At 34.6% G+C, this 12,543-nt stretch overlaps 1 protein-coding gene across 1 annotated transcript in view; it reads left to right on the top strand.

Moving 5' to 3' along the window:
- The first annotated feature begins 3,305 nt into the window (after positions 1-3,305).
- The window catches only part of LOC117122220 (two pore calcium channel protein 2-like), a 30,222-nt gene continuing 20,984 nt past the window's right edge, over positions 3,306-12,543 (top strand). Inside the window, exons 1-2 of the mRNA XM_033267733.1 lie at positions 3,306-3,397; positions 11,747-11,927. Of these exons, the coding sequence (XP_033123624.1) occupies positions 11,754-11,927 (174 nt within the window). The 5' untranslated portion in view covers positions 3,306-3,397; positions 11,747-11,753. The remainder of the gene's footprint in view (positions 3,398-11,746; positions 11,928-12,543) is intronic.

Genomic DNA, 12,543 nt, shown 5'->3' with positions numbered 1-12,543 from the left:
GGTCGGGGAAGCATAGCCGATAGACGATAAATTTTGTCGGGGAACAAACAAATAAAAAAAAATATTTACCTGTAATATACGTTTAGCCACCATAATGTTAACTTTTCATCACAACAATAATAACAACAACAATAACAATAATAATAATTCAATGAGACAAATTAAAAGTAATTTGCGTTCTGTTATGACAAATGCTCATTTAGATAGCCTCATGATGGTTGGAATACATCGTGATAGGTGAAGCAAACTCGACCATGACAGCGTGGTTGACAGATTTCATGCAAAATTTCCAAAATATAGAATTTCACTTTCAAGAATGACGATTTTAAAATAAATTAGATGGTTACATTGCATACTCTTTGTTTCTTGCTTTTATTCAAAATGTTTTGGTTTTGGAAACTGGTTTCAACATTAGAAAGCATAGCCTACATGAAATCATTTATAGTAGCTCGATGCCTATCAAATAAGTAATAAAAATTCGCCATAATTCATCAAATATCCGTGGCTTCCCGGGGGGGGGGCGAAGCCCCTGGACCCCCACCGGGGGCCCTGGGCGGCCCCCTGGCCCCCAAGCTAATTGAGACTCGATTCGCTCCACTAGGCCCCCCACCCCGTCGGGCAGGTCCTGGCGCCAACACTGTTGTCAAAGATTATGTTGTGAGTAGATGAATCATTGCTTATTAAATGACACATTTCATAGTTGCATGTCAAGCAAAGTGTCCATACCATGTTTTAAGGGTCAAAAGAACATTTTTACCATATTTTTGAATTAATTATATGCATATAATTATGTTAGATGTGCAAATTAGATGCTGCCATTAGAGCAAAATTCATATAATGTAATAACTTTTTATCTAAGCATTCAATCATGACAATTAAAGTGTTTATATAATATAATTATATTAAAAAAATAAATAAATAATAAAATAATAATAAACAATAATAATAATAATAAAAATAATTAGTAGGTAGGCCTATATAAGTATGGTACAAAGGTATGTCCACCCAATAGAAGTGCATGATGGGTACCTGCAAAAATCAACTACCAAAACAGTGACACACCAAAAACATACAGTGGGACCATAATAATAAGCATTTCTACTTCTTATGACCAAAAGAAAAAGCACATTCAATATTTATTGAATTGATGTTTTTATCAGATTAACCAATGAACAATGTCAACAATTATCTTATACAATATAAGCTAAATATGGATCACACCTGATATCGTTAGATTATGTATAACTGTAAAACACTTATCCGACAAACACCTTTTAATAATCGTTCACTTACAAACAACTACACGAGTAAAAATTGAAAATGCAAATCAGAATATTATTTATTATCAGATTATTTTTTAGCAGTTGAAAACAGATATAAACACGATCCCAAACGTTCAAACAATATTCATCCAAGTCGTAATTTTGAAAATTTTAGCGATTATTTTAGTAATATAGGAAAAGAAATTTAAAACTCAATTAAAGAAGACAAAACAGAATGGAAAAACTCAAATTGTATTCACACACACTAAATTTTACGATATTTGTATCTGGCGATACTGCGGAAAATCTAGTATATTTATCTGAAAAAAGTTCATAATTTCGATATTATGCTATAATAGACTAAGACTTGCATTACGCTATATCGCGAAAGCTCTGTGTTCCATTAAATAAGCCCTAACAACTATAGTCCAATCTCAGTGGTATGCTACATAGCCAAAATTGTTGAAAAGCAAGTCCAAGATCAAATTAATACATATCTCAATGAAAATGACCTTATAAATGTACCAATATGCTTTTAGGAAGTACCACTCATCTGTTACATGCCTTCACCGTTTAATAGATCTTCTTATGGATTCTGGGGCGGATGCAGGATTTGACGGTATAGGTTGGGGCTGAGGTGAGAACATTTTGAGAATGGAACTCAGGTGCCCAGAATTGCACTCATACCTTGAAAGTCTTACCTGTAATTCATATCAACAATACAATACAGCAATTATTTTTCTTAATACAAATCAATTAAATATTGGTTTATTATTCAACGATACGAAGGCTGCAACGTGAACACTCCCTTCTTGGCCCCTTGGCTTTAACGAAATAAATATTGAAATGTTTCCCCCTAATCAATCGGAATTGGCACACTACAGGTAGTGTCTTGGGTCCAATTATATTTTTTTATACGTATCAAACAAGTAAAACATATAAGATATTTGGGCTTAAGTACGAAAACTTAACATGGGATTATCATATACGACACATACGTCTGTAAGTTCCAAGATTCATAATCTAGGAAAATTGGCAAAAACATTGTACCAATCTCTCCTTAATACATAAGCACAATCGAACCATGTTTAGATTATGCAATTTCGGTTTTGGGAAACACATCTACTGCAACAAGAATAATATAACCAAAGTTTTGATTACAGAAAACATAATTCAACAACTAATTTCATGTTTAATGAACAAATACTACATGGCACCAAACCGCCCCCCCCCACCCCTTACTCGTTCATATAATGAAATTGAAATGATTTTCTATAGACATGGATATTACAAGCTCAAACACTTTGAGTGTTGTTGCACTGATTGCAGTGCCATCTTTTTTAACTGTAGGTTTTTACAACAGGCATAGGGGCCTATGCATGTACAGTATAAATGATTATTTTTAACAATTTTAAATTATAATTTGCAGTATTACAGGTTTTTATTTGTGCATTGCTTTATTAGATTTTTTAATAAGGGGGCGGGGATCAGGGCCCCTGGAGGTTGGGGGCCCAGGTTCGATGAACCTGCAGTAGTTACACCACTGGATGGCCTGTGCTACTTTGGGAAACAAATTATGTACATATCTGCCCTTTCTACATTTTTTGTGTCCTCTTGAGGCACTCATCTGATCTTTAGATGGTTGTTCCCAGTTCCCATCTCCCCAGGTTTTTTGGGGTCTATTGGTGTTTCGATTTGGTCTTATAATGATCGAAGTTGTATGTTTGTTTTTGGTAGCCAAGTTACGTTTGATGTTTTGGTTCTCTTTTAACTACAGTTTTTTTTTAATATAAAATCAATAAATAATTAATAAATGTATTGAGTTGTGACAGTTTGGATTTTTAGTGATATTTTCTGAGTGTTATTTTACATTCTCATATGGTATATTACAGCTGTTTTTTGTAGCTTGAATTCATATTAAATAACATGCCCCACCCTGGAATGTATCATACGGGTGGATCCGATGATATTTTAGCCCAACCCAGTTATATAGTACTTTGAAAGGAGGTCGAAGGTCACAGAAAGCAGGAGTTGGGTATTTTTAGTTTTGAAAACTGGTGAGCCGCCAAGCAGCTGGGGAAACGCGAATTGATTCTCACCTCAAGAGGACTTGTATAATCACGATTATACTGCAGGTAAGTGTACATTTGCATAATCATCTCCATGCTTACCGATGTTTTGTGCCTAGGATAGACCTAATAAATTTACTGACAACTTTTAAGAATTGAAATATTTGTATTTGGTGTTGTGGTGGGCTCATCTTCCCACGGAGCTAATTAGCTCCGGGACTATAGTTGTCAGGAAGCATACCTACCGTACTCGCGCGAATAAGCGCCCGAGCGCTTAAAATATTTTTTGCACTTTTTGAGGGGCGCTTATTCAAACGGGGCGCTTATCAAAACAGAGTGGAAATTGAGGTGGCGCTTATGGAAATATAAGAAAATCGAAGGGTTCTTATATGAGAACTTATTAAATTCAAGAGGCACAGTTTGAATGAAAAACGATTATATAAGGACACCACAAATTACGAATGGTGGTGCGGCGGAAAAGATAATGGTCCAGAGAGCGTGGCTTGCCATGACAAGAATGTTGTGAGTACAGTATTACACAGTAGAATGGCAGATGAAATTAGAGGTGGTGGTTAGCTTGTTGGCCAACCGGCCGATTGAGATTAGCATGATGGCATGATCATTGCAGGTTTTCTTGAAACCTCAGATGAGAATGTGTGAGGTGCAAATTGTCGAAAAAGCAGTAGGACTAAGCTATAGAAAAATGTAAGATGAAAGTTGGAAATATACAGTCTGTCCAGGGAGCAGCTCTCATCTGTCCAAGATAAGAGCTGCTCATTAATGCAACAGATCTTTGTCAGGCCCGTATTTAGGAATTTCAATGCGGGGTTCGGCTTGTGACTATGCGGAACTCCTTATCAAAACCCACATACTTCTTCTACTCTCCCCTAAATGGGGACTTTATTCAGTGTGATAGGCCTCAGGCCCTTTACAGTATAAATAAATATACATTTTTAGTGCTTTAAATAAGGCGAGACTTCTTTATACCTTGTTTAGCGAACCCTCCAATTCCGAAATTGTGGATTTCAAAATAAAAATAAAATTTTATTATAAGTGTGTTAGCGTACAAGCCGCCATGAAAAATTGAAAAAAAATAATTTATTTTTATTCTGTCCTCCGCTACATGGAATCCCTTTTTCCGAAAATTTAAAGTTGCATACTTTTTAATATAGTAAAAAGATGTACTATGTGATACACGAAGTATATATTCCTCAAATAAATATAAATATAATTTTATTTTTATTTCTTTTCCGCCCTCCTCTTGAAATAGAGTACCTGTCTCTTATACACATCTAGATGTGTATAAGAGACAGCAAGTCCCCTTGTCGGACAACTTAGCCCCCCCAGAAAATATATCCTAGAGCCGCCACTGTTTGTGAGGACTTGGTAGCACAAGTGTGGGCAATACTAAGGTAAAATTGTCCCTGCTCTGTCTCGTATCAAAGTAGCATAATTTTTCACACTATTTTTAGGGAAGATTTTTTGCTAACCCACATCCTAAACCCACCGTTGATACATAGCCACGAAAAGTAGAGATTGCTAACAGACAGAACCGTGGTCTTATTCACCATCGGGAACAAGTACAAGTTAAAATTGGTAGTTAAACATTATTGTCGTCAGATATAACTACAAACCCCAAAAGATTCTGGTCATAGTTAAAAAATAAGAGAGCATTAAAATTCATTTCTTCCACCATAACCAATGATGCCAATGAGGTACAGGGGCGGATCCAGAGATATCCAAAAGGGGGGGCCGAAAAGGGGGCCGATTGAGACAACAATGTCCCAGGGGGTCCCCCGCGAAATTTCTGTGTTCTAGACGCCCGAAAATAACATTTTGAGGCGTTGTGGGCTATCATTTTTTTCTTTTTCTTTCTTTTTTCCTTTTTTTTCCTTTTTTTTACCTCCCAAAAGTGGGGGCCGGGGCCGGGCCGGCCCCCCCCCTAAATCCGCCCCTGGCTCTCATCTGTCCAAGATAAGAGCTGCTCATTAATGCGACAGATCTTTGTCAGGCCCGTATTTAGGAATTTCAATGGGGGGGTTCGGCTTGTGACTATGCGGAACTCCTTATCAAAACCCACATACTTCTTCTTCTCTCCCCTAAATGGGGACTTTATTCAGTGTGTTACAGTATAAATAAATATACATTTTTAGTGCTTTAAATAAGGCGAGACTTCTTTATACCTTGTTTAGCGAACCCTCCAATTCCGAAATTGTGGATTTCAAAATAAAAATAAAATTTTATTATAAGTGTGTTAGCGTACGAGCCGCCATGAAAAATTGAAAAAAAAATAAATAAAAATTTATATTTATTTTTATTCTGTCCTCCGCTACATGGAATCCCTTTTTTCGAAAATTTAAAGTTGCATACTTTTTGATATAGTAAAAAGATGTACTATGTGATGTAATCACGAAGTATATATTCCTCAAATAAATATAAATATTATTATATTATTTCTTTTCCACCCTCCTCTTGAAAGATTTTCCAAAAAAAGTTCGCGAAACAAGGTATAAAAAAAGTCTCGCCCAAAGTGTTCGTTTTTTTTAAAAGCAAGATGAGTATATTGTGCCAGTTGAATAATTGTTGACTTAATATTAGACATTAAAAAAGACAACTTTTTGATTGATGGATAATTGAAATAATATTGCGGAATAAACTTCTTTCTAATGTTGAAATGGAACCCGTCTTCCACTAAATCATTGTTGCACATTTTACAAATACAGTTTTGTTGTGGAGTATTGCTCCAAAGACCAGTTTCAATTTCAAGTTCTAGAATGCCCAGCCTTAGCTTAGTTAACATTAATATTATATATTAAATTGGGGATATTTAAAAGATGATTATCTGTTGTAATACTCTGTTTAAATAAACAATAATACTTTTGATTGTGATCTCATTATTTCATAACATTTTTGTGTTTCTATATCAGTTACTCTTAATTGAATTCGTGAATAAAAGTATATTTATCATGGACATTTCGATTATTCCAAACATAACTAAACCATATGAACAGTCAATTTTGAACTTTCATTGTCCACCACTCCTCATTTCTTTTAACTTTTCTTAATTGAAATTCATAACACTAGTATATAAATATCTATTTGATTAATTAAAATAATGTGCATCCAAAAGCGAATAACGTTAACTATACATTTACATCCAAACCTCGTTATAATAATAGGTCCATACCTTTCCAGTGTAAAACAGTGATATAAACTAAGTACTGTACTTTAAGTTCCAATGATTACAATCAATGGCTTTTTACCCTGGTTAGGACATACATGTGCTATATGGATATATAGTGAATGAATTTCTATGGTCCCGAGGGGTATGTTGTTACGAGGTTCAACTGTAAGTACATTCATTAGCAGATTAAAAATAAGAAAAAAGAACATGTATTAAAGCATACATTAGCTTTAATGAGCAAGTAGGCCCCTACTGTTTGGTTGTTAACATAAAATAATACATAAAAAAATCTTCCTAATTTTCACGGAACTCCATCTCTCGCGGGGGGGTTCGGACAATAATGAAAAACCAGGTTTGTTAAAAATCAAAAATGTTATCAAACATTGGCATTTGCTGCTTTATCAATCACATACCATACTGAAATACTGTATATACTCATCTGAAAAGACATTCATCAATTGACAGTACTTTCAGTTAAACAAAACTTGTTTTTTTAAATACTTGATTGAAGCCTTCCTGTCTCCTAGTGTTATTGTCGTTTCTTAATAAAACAGAAACACCATGCTGATATTTTTTTACCATTCCAATATATTTTTTTCATATACTCTGGCTGAACAGTGATGAGATATTCACTTAATTTCCATTGCTCCACCTTAAATTGTGTGTAGCTTCCATTACAAGTTTCAGTAAACAACCAGAGTGTTTCTTGCCAACGTTTTGCTGGGAGCTTGTATGCTTTGTACCACCTTCTTTCCTAGATGCCAATGTTGGGGTGGTTGTACTCACGGCAAATGTTATTGGTATGTGGTATTTTTGTCTCATCATTGCAACTGACAAATACCTATGTGACCAGAGTGTCATGTTTCACATATCTTATCCTACAAAAAAATTTTGGGAAAACGCCGAACGTTTTACAATTGTGTAAAAAATGATAATCCAATTCAGCTTTAAAGAAGCGTAGGGATATCTTCTCATACTTCCTAAGCAAACAAATTGGCAGGTCTTCCGAACTAAAATCCTTTATGATGGAACCAAATGGACGCAAATTGATGAAAAATACAACACATTTTAAGAAAAGAACTAAGGATTTAATTGTAGTAAACATGTTTCGGGTGTTCTCTCTCACCCATCATCAGTACAAACTGAAAGGCGAAATAAACGGAAAGAAAAACCTTGTCATTCTTAACTAAGAGTATTTCCACCTATATAGGCTATACTAGCCGACACTTGAGTACTATATGGATTGACGAACAGCTTGGCAAAGACAAAAATTCACACATTTTAAAACATCTAAATGAAAATAAAAAATGCAAAACATTAGCTAATACCACTTGCTTCAACGTCATAGACCAGGACAACAGTGAAATTAGATTACGAATAAAAGAATCACTACACATTAAATGGAACAGTCCAAATCTCAACGTTCAACTCAAACATTTAAGCTTACAACTTTTAAATTAGCATACAGCACTAATGTATGCAAGGTGTTCTATACACCTTGCATATGATTATCTAGAACGATCGTTACGTTACCTTAATTGGTAACAATTTGTTTTCACTAATTAATATTCATTCATTCCTTGTATAAATACTCTTAGTTAAGAATGACAAGGTTTTTCTTTCCGTTTATTTCGCCTTTCAGTTTGTACTGATGATGGGTGAGAGAGAACACCCGAAACATGTTTACTACAATTAAATCCTTAGTTCTTTTCTTAAAATGTGTTGTATTTTTCATCAATTTGCGTCCGTTTGGTTCCATCATAAAGGATTTTAGTTCGGAAGACCTGCCAACTTGTTTGCTTAGGAAGTATGAGAAGATATCCCTACGCTTCATTAAAGCTGAATTGGATTATCATTTTTTACACAATATATATATATATATATTTTTTAAATTTGAATTCCACATTTCAACAACAGCTGAAATTTAGGTTTGGAGTAACACAGGGACGTATTAAGGGTGGGGGAGCCGTAGGAGCCGCGGCTCCCCTCCTTTGTACACGGTGTTAAAAATTTAAAGCTTATTCTTGAGCCAATACAAATTCTTTCCTGGGATCACTCAAAATGAATACTTCTAAACATGTAAATATGCATCAGTACACGTTATACATATAGGCCTAATAGAACACATATAGGCCTATGCATGATTTAAAAAAATCTTAAATTATAAAATTATTGTTCACAAACCATATTTTAAATCTGGTTTCTGTTAAATATATAGTCATACCTACAGTAATAATTATTATGTACTGTGCACCCCATCTTTTTTATTTTAGCACTTTAAGATTCGCAGGTCAGCAATCTTCTTAACTATAGTTGTTCCAGTAACTTTGCAATTGTCCTAGTACTTAGTTGTTCTATAACTGCACCGGCCATTCTGAAAACTAATAATATTATAAAGATTAATTTTAAAAGCTAATTAGCATGAGGGAAATTAATTTCATTTCACATGTCCTAGCCTAGGACAAGTAGCTTAAAAAATTCAGTTGTCCTGAAGACATACACTCCCCAAAATGTACTCATTGGGAAGTATTTTAAGTGGTGCTAGCAAATGGCCATGAGTGAGGTACTACATGCATATTTAAGTATCCATGACTCACCCTTTATTAATATTCTTTTCCTCGTCGACAGCTTGAAACGCACGCTTACATTTTTGGCGAATTACAAATTCATTTTTGGAGTGGTCGATATCAAAAATACAAATTGCAATTCCTATAGCCTTGACACTTGTTGGAAAGTTGAAGTTAAAATTTATGTTTAGTTTCAACAGAAAATACCTGACATCAGATTGCAGAGCTTGCTTTAAAATTTAGTTAATCTGTTAAAAACAATCAAAAACAGTATAGGCCTAGCGATAAAAAGCAGTTAGATATAATGATACTGATGATATAATAATAATCATTCATTAATTATCAACAATAATTAATTAAACAGTACTACTAGGCCTATAGCATGCCTTTATCTAGGGCTAAGCCTAGACTAAAGGCCTAGAGATAGCCTATAGCCTAGCCTTCCCTGTGCTAGGCCTGGGCTCACATACATAGGTCTACTACTAGCCTAGTACTAGTAATAAAAATTATATCCCCCTGCTGGCCTAGGTTAGGCCTTTATATTATCTAGGCCTAGCCTAGGCCTAAATCAACAAATTTAAATTTAAAAAAATTAAAAAGTTTAAAACAAATACGAAGTAATCTGAACTAGGCCTAGGCTTGGCCTAATCATTACCCTGTTATTATTGAGTTAGGCTGTGCAAGAATAGCCTAGGCTTGGACAGGCCTAACGATATGGCATGTAGCAGACAAAGCCTAGCCCCACCTACACAGCCATATGCTACCCATCCTGTGAAGGCCTTCATGCCTAAGGAAGGCTATACACTTCTAGGCCCCTCAGGTCACTGGCATTTGGCTGGCAATGTTCGATTTTTAAATTCAGTTTCTAATTAATCTAAGCCAATATTCATTTCAAAAAAGTCTAAGAAAGGACCAGGCTTATTATTGTATTAAATAGTTTAGGAATTTGAACACAAAATTGATAAAATACTTACTTTCTATGAACAAAAACAACTCAGAGCAGGACAGCCTGTCATTGTGCAAAAATGGCGCATTTTAACTTTATAACTTTTATCACGCAGTTGTCAAGAGACCTGTTAATACTGCATTCTGATTGGTCAAATAAATCCCAATTGGAATTAACACAATCCAATTGGATAATTGTTATCCAATTGGAATTAAAGACAATCCAATTGGATAATTGTTATCCAATTGGAATTTAAAGACAATCCAATTGGATATATCCACTTGGAATTTTAAAACAATTCAATCGGATATTTCTCTTCCAATTGAAATTAAAAAACAATCCAATTGGATATTTGCTATCCAATTTGAATTTCAAGACAATCCAATTGGAATTTCAAGACAATCCAATTGAATATTTCTTATCCAATTGGAATTTAAAGGCAATTCAATTGGATATTTGTTATCCAATGGAATAAGTAAAAAATTCCAATTGGATATTTATAATCCAATTGGAAATCTGTTCTAATTGGATTTGTTTTTTTTTAGTTCAATTGGTATTTGAACTAAGTTCAAATTGGATTAAAAAAAAAATTTCAATTGGAAATTAATTGTCCAATTGGATTTTTCCAATTTCTAATTGGTCATTTGTCATCCGAATCATTCCAATTGGATTTATAAAAAAAAAATCCTATTGGACATTTGTTATCCAATTGATTTCAATAGGATTTTTTCCAAAATTCCAATTGGAATATTTTTTTCTTAATTGGAACCAAATGGATCCAATTCATTCCAATTACAAACCAACTGACTCATATTGAATCCAATTCAATTTCCAATTGGAATGAATTGGTCATTTTCGTAATAGCACATCACCTTTTACAGTACAGTTTTTAGACATATGATTTTGGCCTAGGCCTAGACAGTTTTTCATAGGACCAGGCCTAGGCTTATAGTATAATATTAGTAAGCCTAGGGGCCTAGGTCTATTTATGAAAAAAAAATTCACTGGCAAATGTGACGAAGTCGCCATGGCATGACAAGGCTAGGCTAGTAGTAGAAATCTACTAACTTTACTGTAAGCTGGATAAGGCTGCGTGCGAACTCACCTGCTGCGGGACTGGAGCAGCGTCCCGGACTAGAGTGCACTGCTGCTGGGTAGACACTGACTGTGTTAATCCTAGGCATAGGCCTAATTATAAACAAACAAGTCATCGGACTAATATACCTTTATTAATTCAATTGAATTATTCCCATGATTGACTAAACCCTCTCTCTGTTACTGCGTACGTAAACGATCACAAAAACTCACGGCTTCACACTATTGTCTAGGCTGTCGCTCAATCATCGTTGGGATGATTCTTCGATCAGCTGCTCGCCAAAATTGACAGACTGGTCATGAATATTAATGAGTTGGTTAGAAAATGCTACCAAGCTACTGAAAAAAGTGATCAGCCTCGTTTTCACCTGATTTTCCTGTCTCATCATGTTTTGTTTCTATAATTATCGTTACATCTGAGCATTTTTAATTTTTGAAGTATTTTTCCTGAACTCAGTAAAGGTTAAATAAGAAATATATGGCCACTTGTCTCATCTCCGCACTTCCCCTTTAATTGTTTTTTATTATCAATTTTTGTGTGACATCTTTTATTAAATATAAACTTGTTTTTATTTTGTTAAAATGATTTCAAAGTAAATTAAATTGTTTTCTGCTCTCATAAGGATAAAAATGGCCGCAAAAGAACATCACAAAAGTTTTAACGAGCTGGTTGATGCCCCTCTCCCGATCACCCACCCAAGACCCGTCAGCTTCAAGAAAACCATAGAGCATATTGAATTTGATCTTGCGAACCAACCTGTCGACCCTTGTAAGAGGGGGCCAGATTCAACGATAAATTACACAGTAAGTATGTCCCAGACTTTAAAAAAAATTAAGATTCACATGTACGGTATACGGTTTTGGTCAGTTTCGGTGGTTGGAGCAAAATTTACAGAGGTTGGTGGACTTAACTAAAATAACTTATTTTTAAAGCCCCATTCCCGGCAAAATTTCAGTTTTTAAGAAAAATCTAATTTTTGCATAATGTTATAAAGATTTATAAATATAATACGGAATTGCTAGTTTAACTGAATTTAGACATTCCTAAGAATGAAAAAAATGTAAAATAAGACTGAAATTCGATTTTTTGTGTTCCACACAAAAAATAAATGCGGATGATTTTTTTATGTTTGATTTTGCGATAGGTCGTGAGAAGAAATATCGTAGGCGCCGAAAACATTAGCCTATCTAACGCTGCTAGGCTAGGCCTAGCCTTACCTCGATTTAGGTTCTGTTATCACACATAAAAACGGCCGACATTATAATTTCCGTTGCTAGTATTGACAATTATTTCAAATTTGCTAAAAAACTGATTCTGACTGAGATTTTGACACTTAAACAAACATATCTCAGCCTAACCGAACGACCGCATTGTGCGAGATGCGAAGTACAAAAACTAATCTCATTAGAGAGGGCGCAC

Source organism: Anneissia japonica, unplaced genomic scaffold (assembly GCF_011630105.1).
Source record: "Anneissia japonica isolate Jap-2015-1 unplaced genomic scaffold, ASM1163010v1 scaffold1208_len1460985_cov181, whole genome shotgun sequence".
NCBI classification, from domain to species: domain Eukaryota; kingdom Metazoa; phylum Echinodermata; class Crinoidea; order Comatulida; family Comatulidae; genus Anneissia; species Anneissia japonica.
This window is presented reverse-complemented; position numbering and strand designations above follow the sequence as displayed.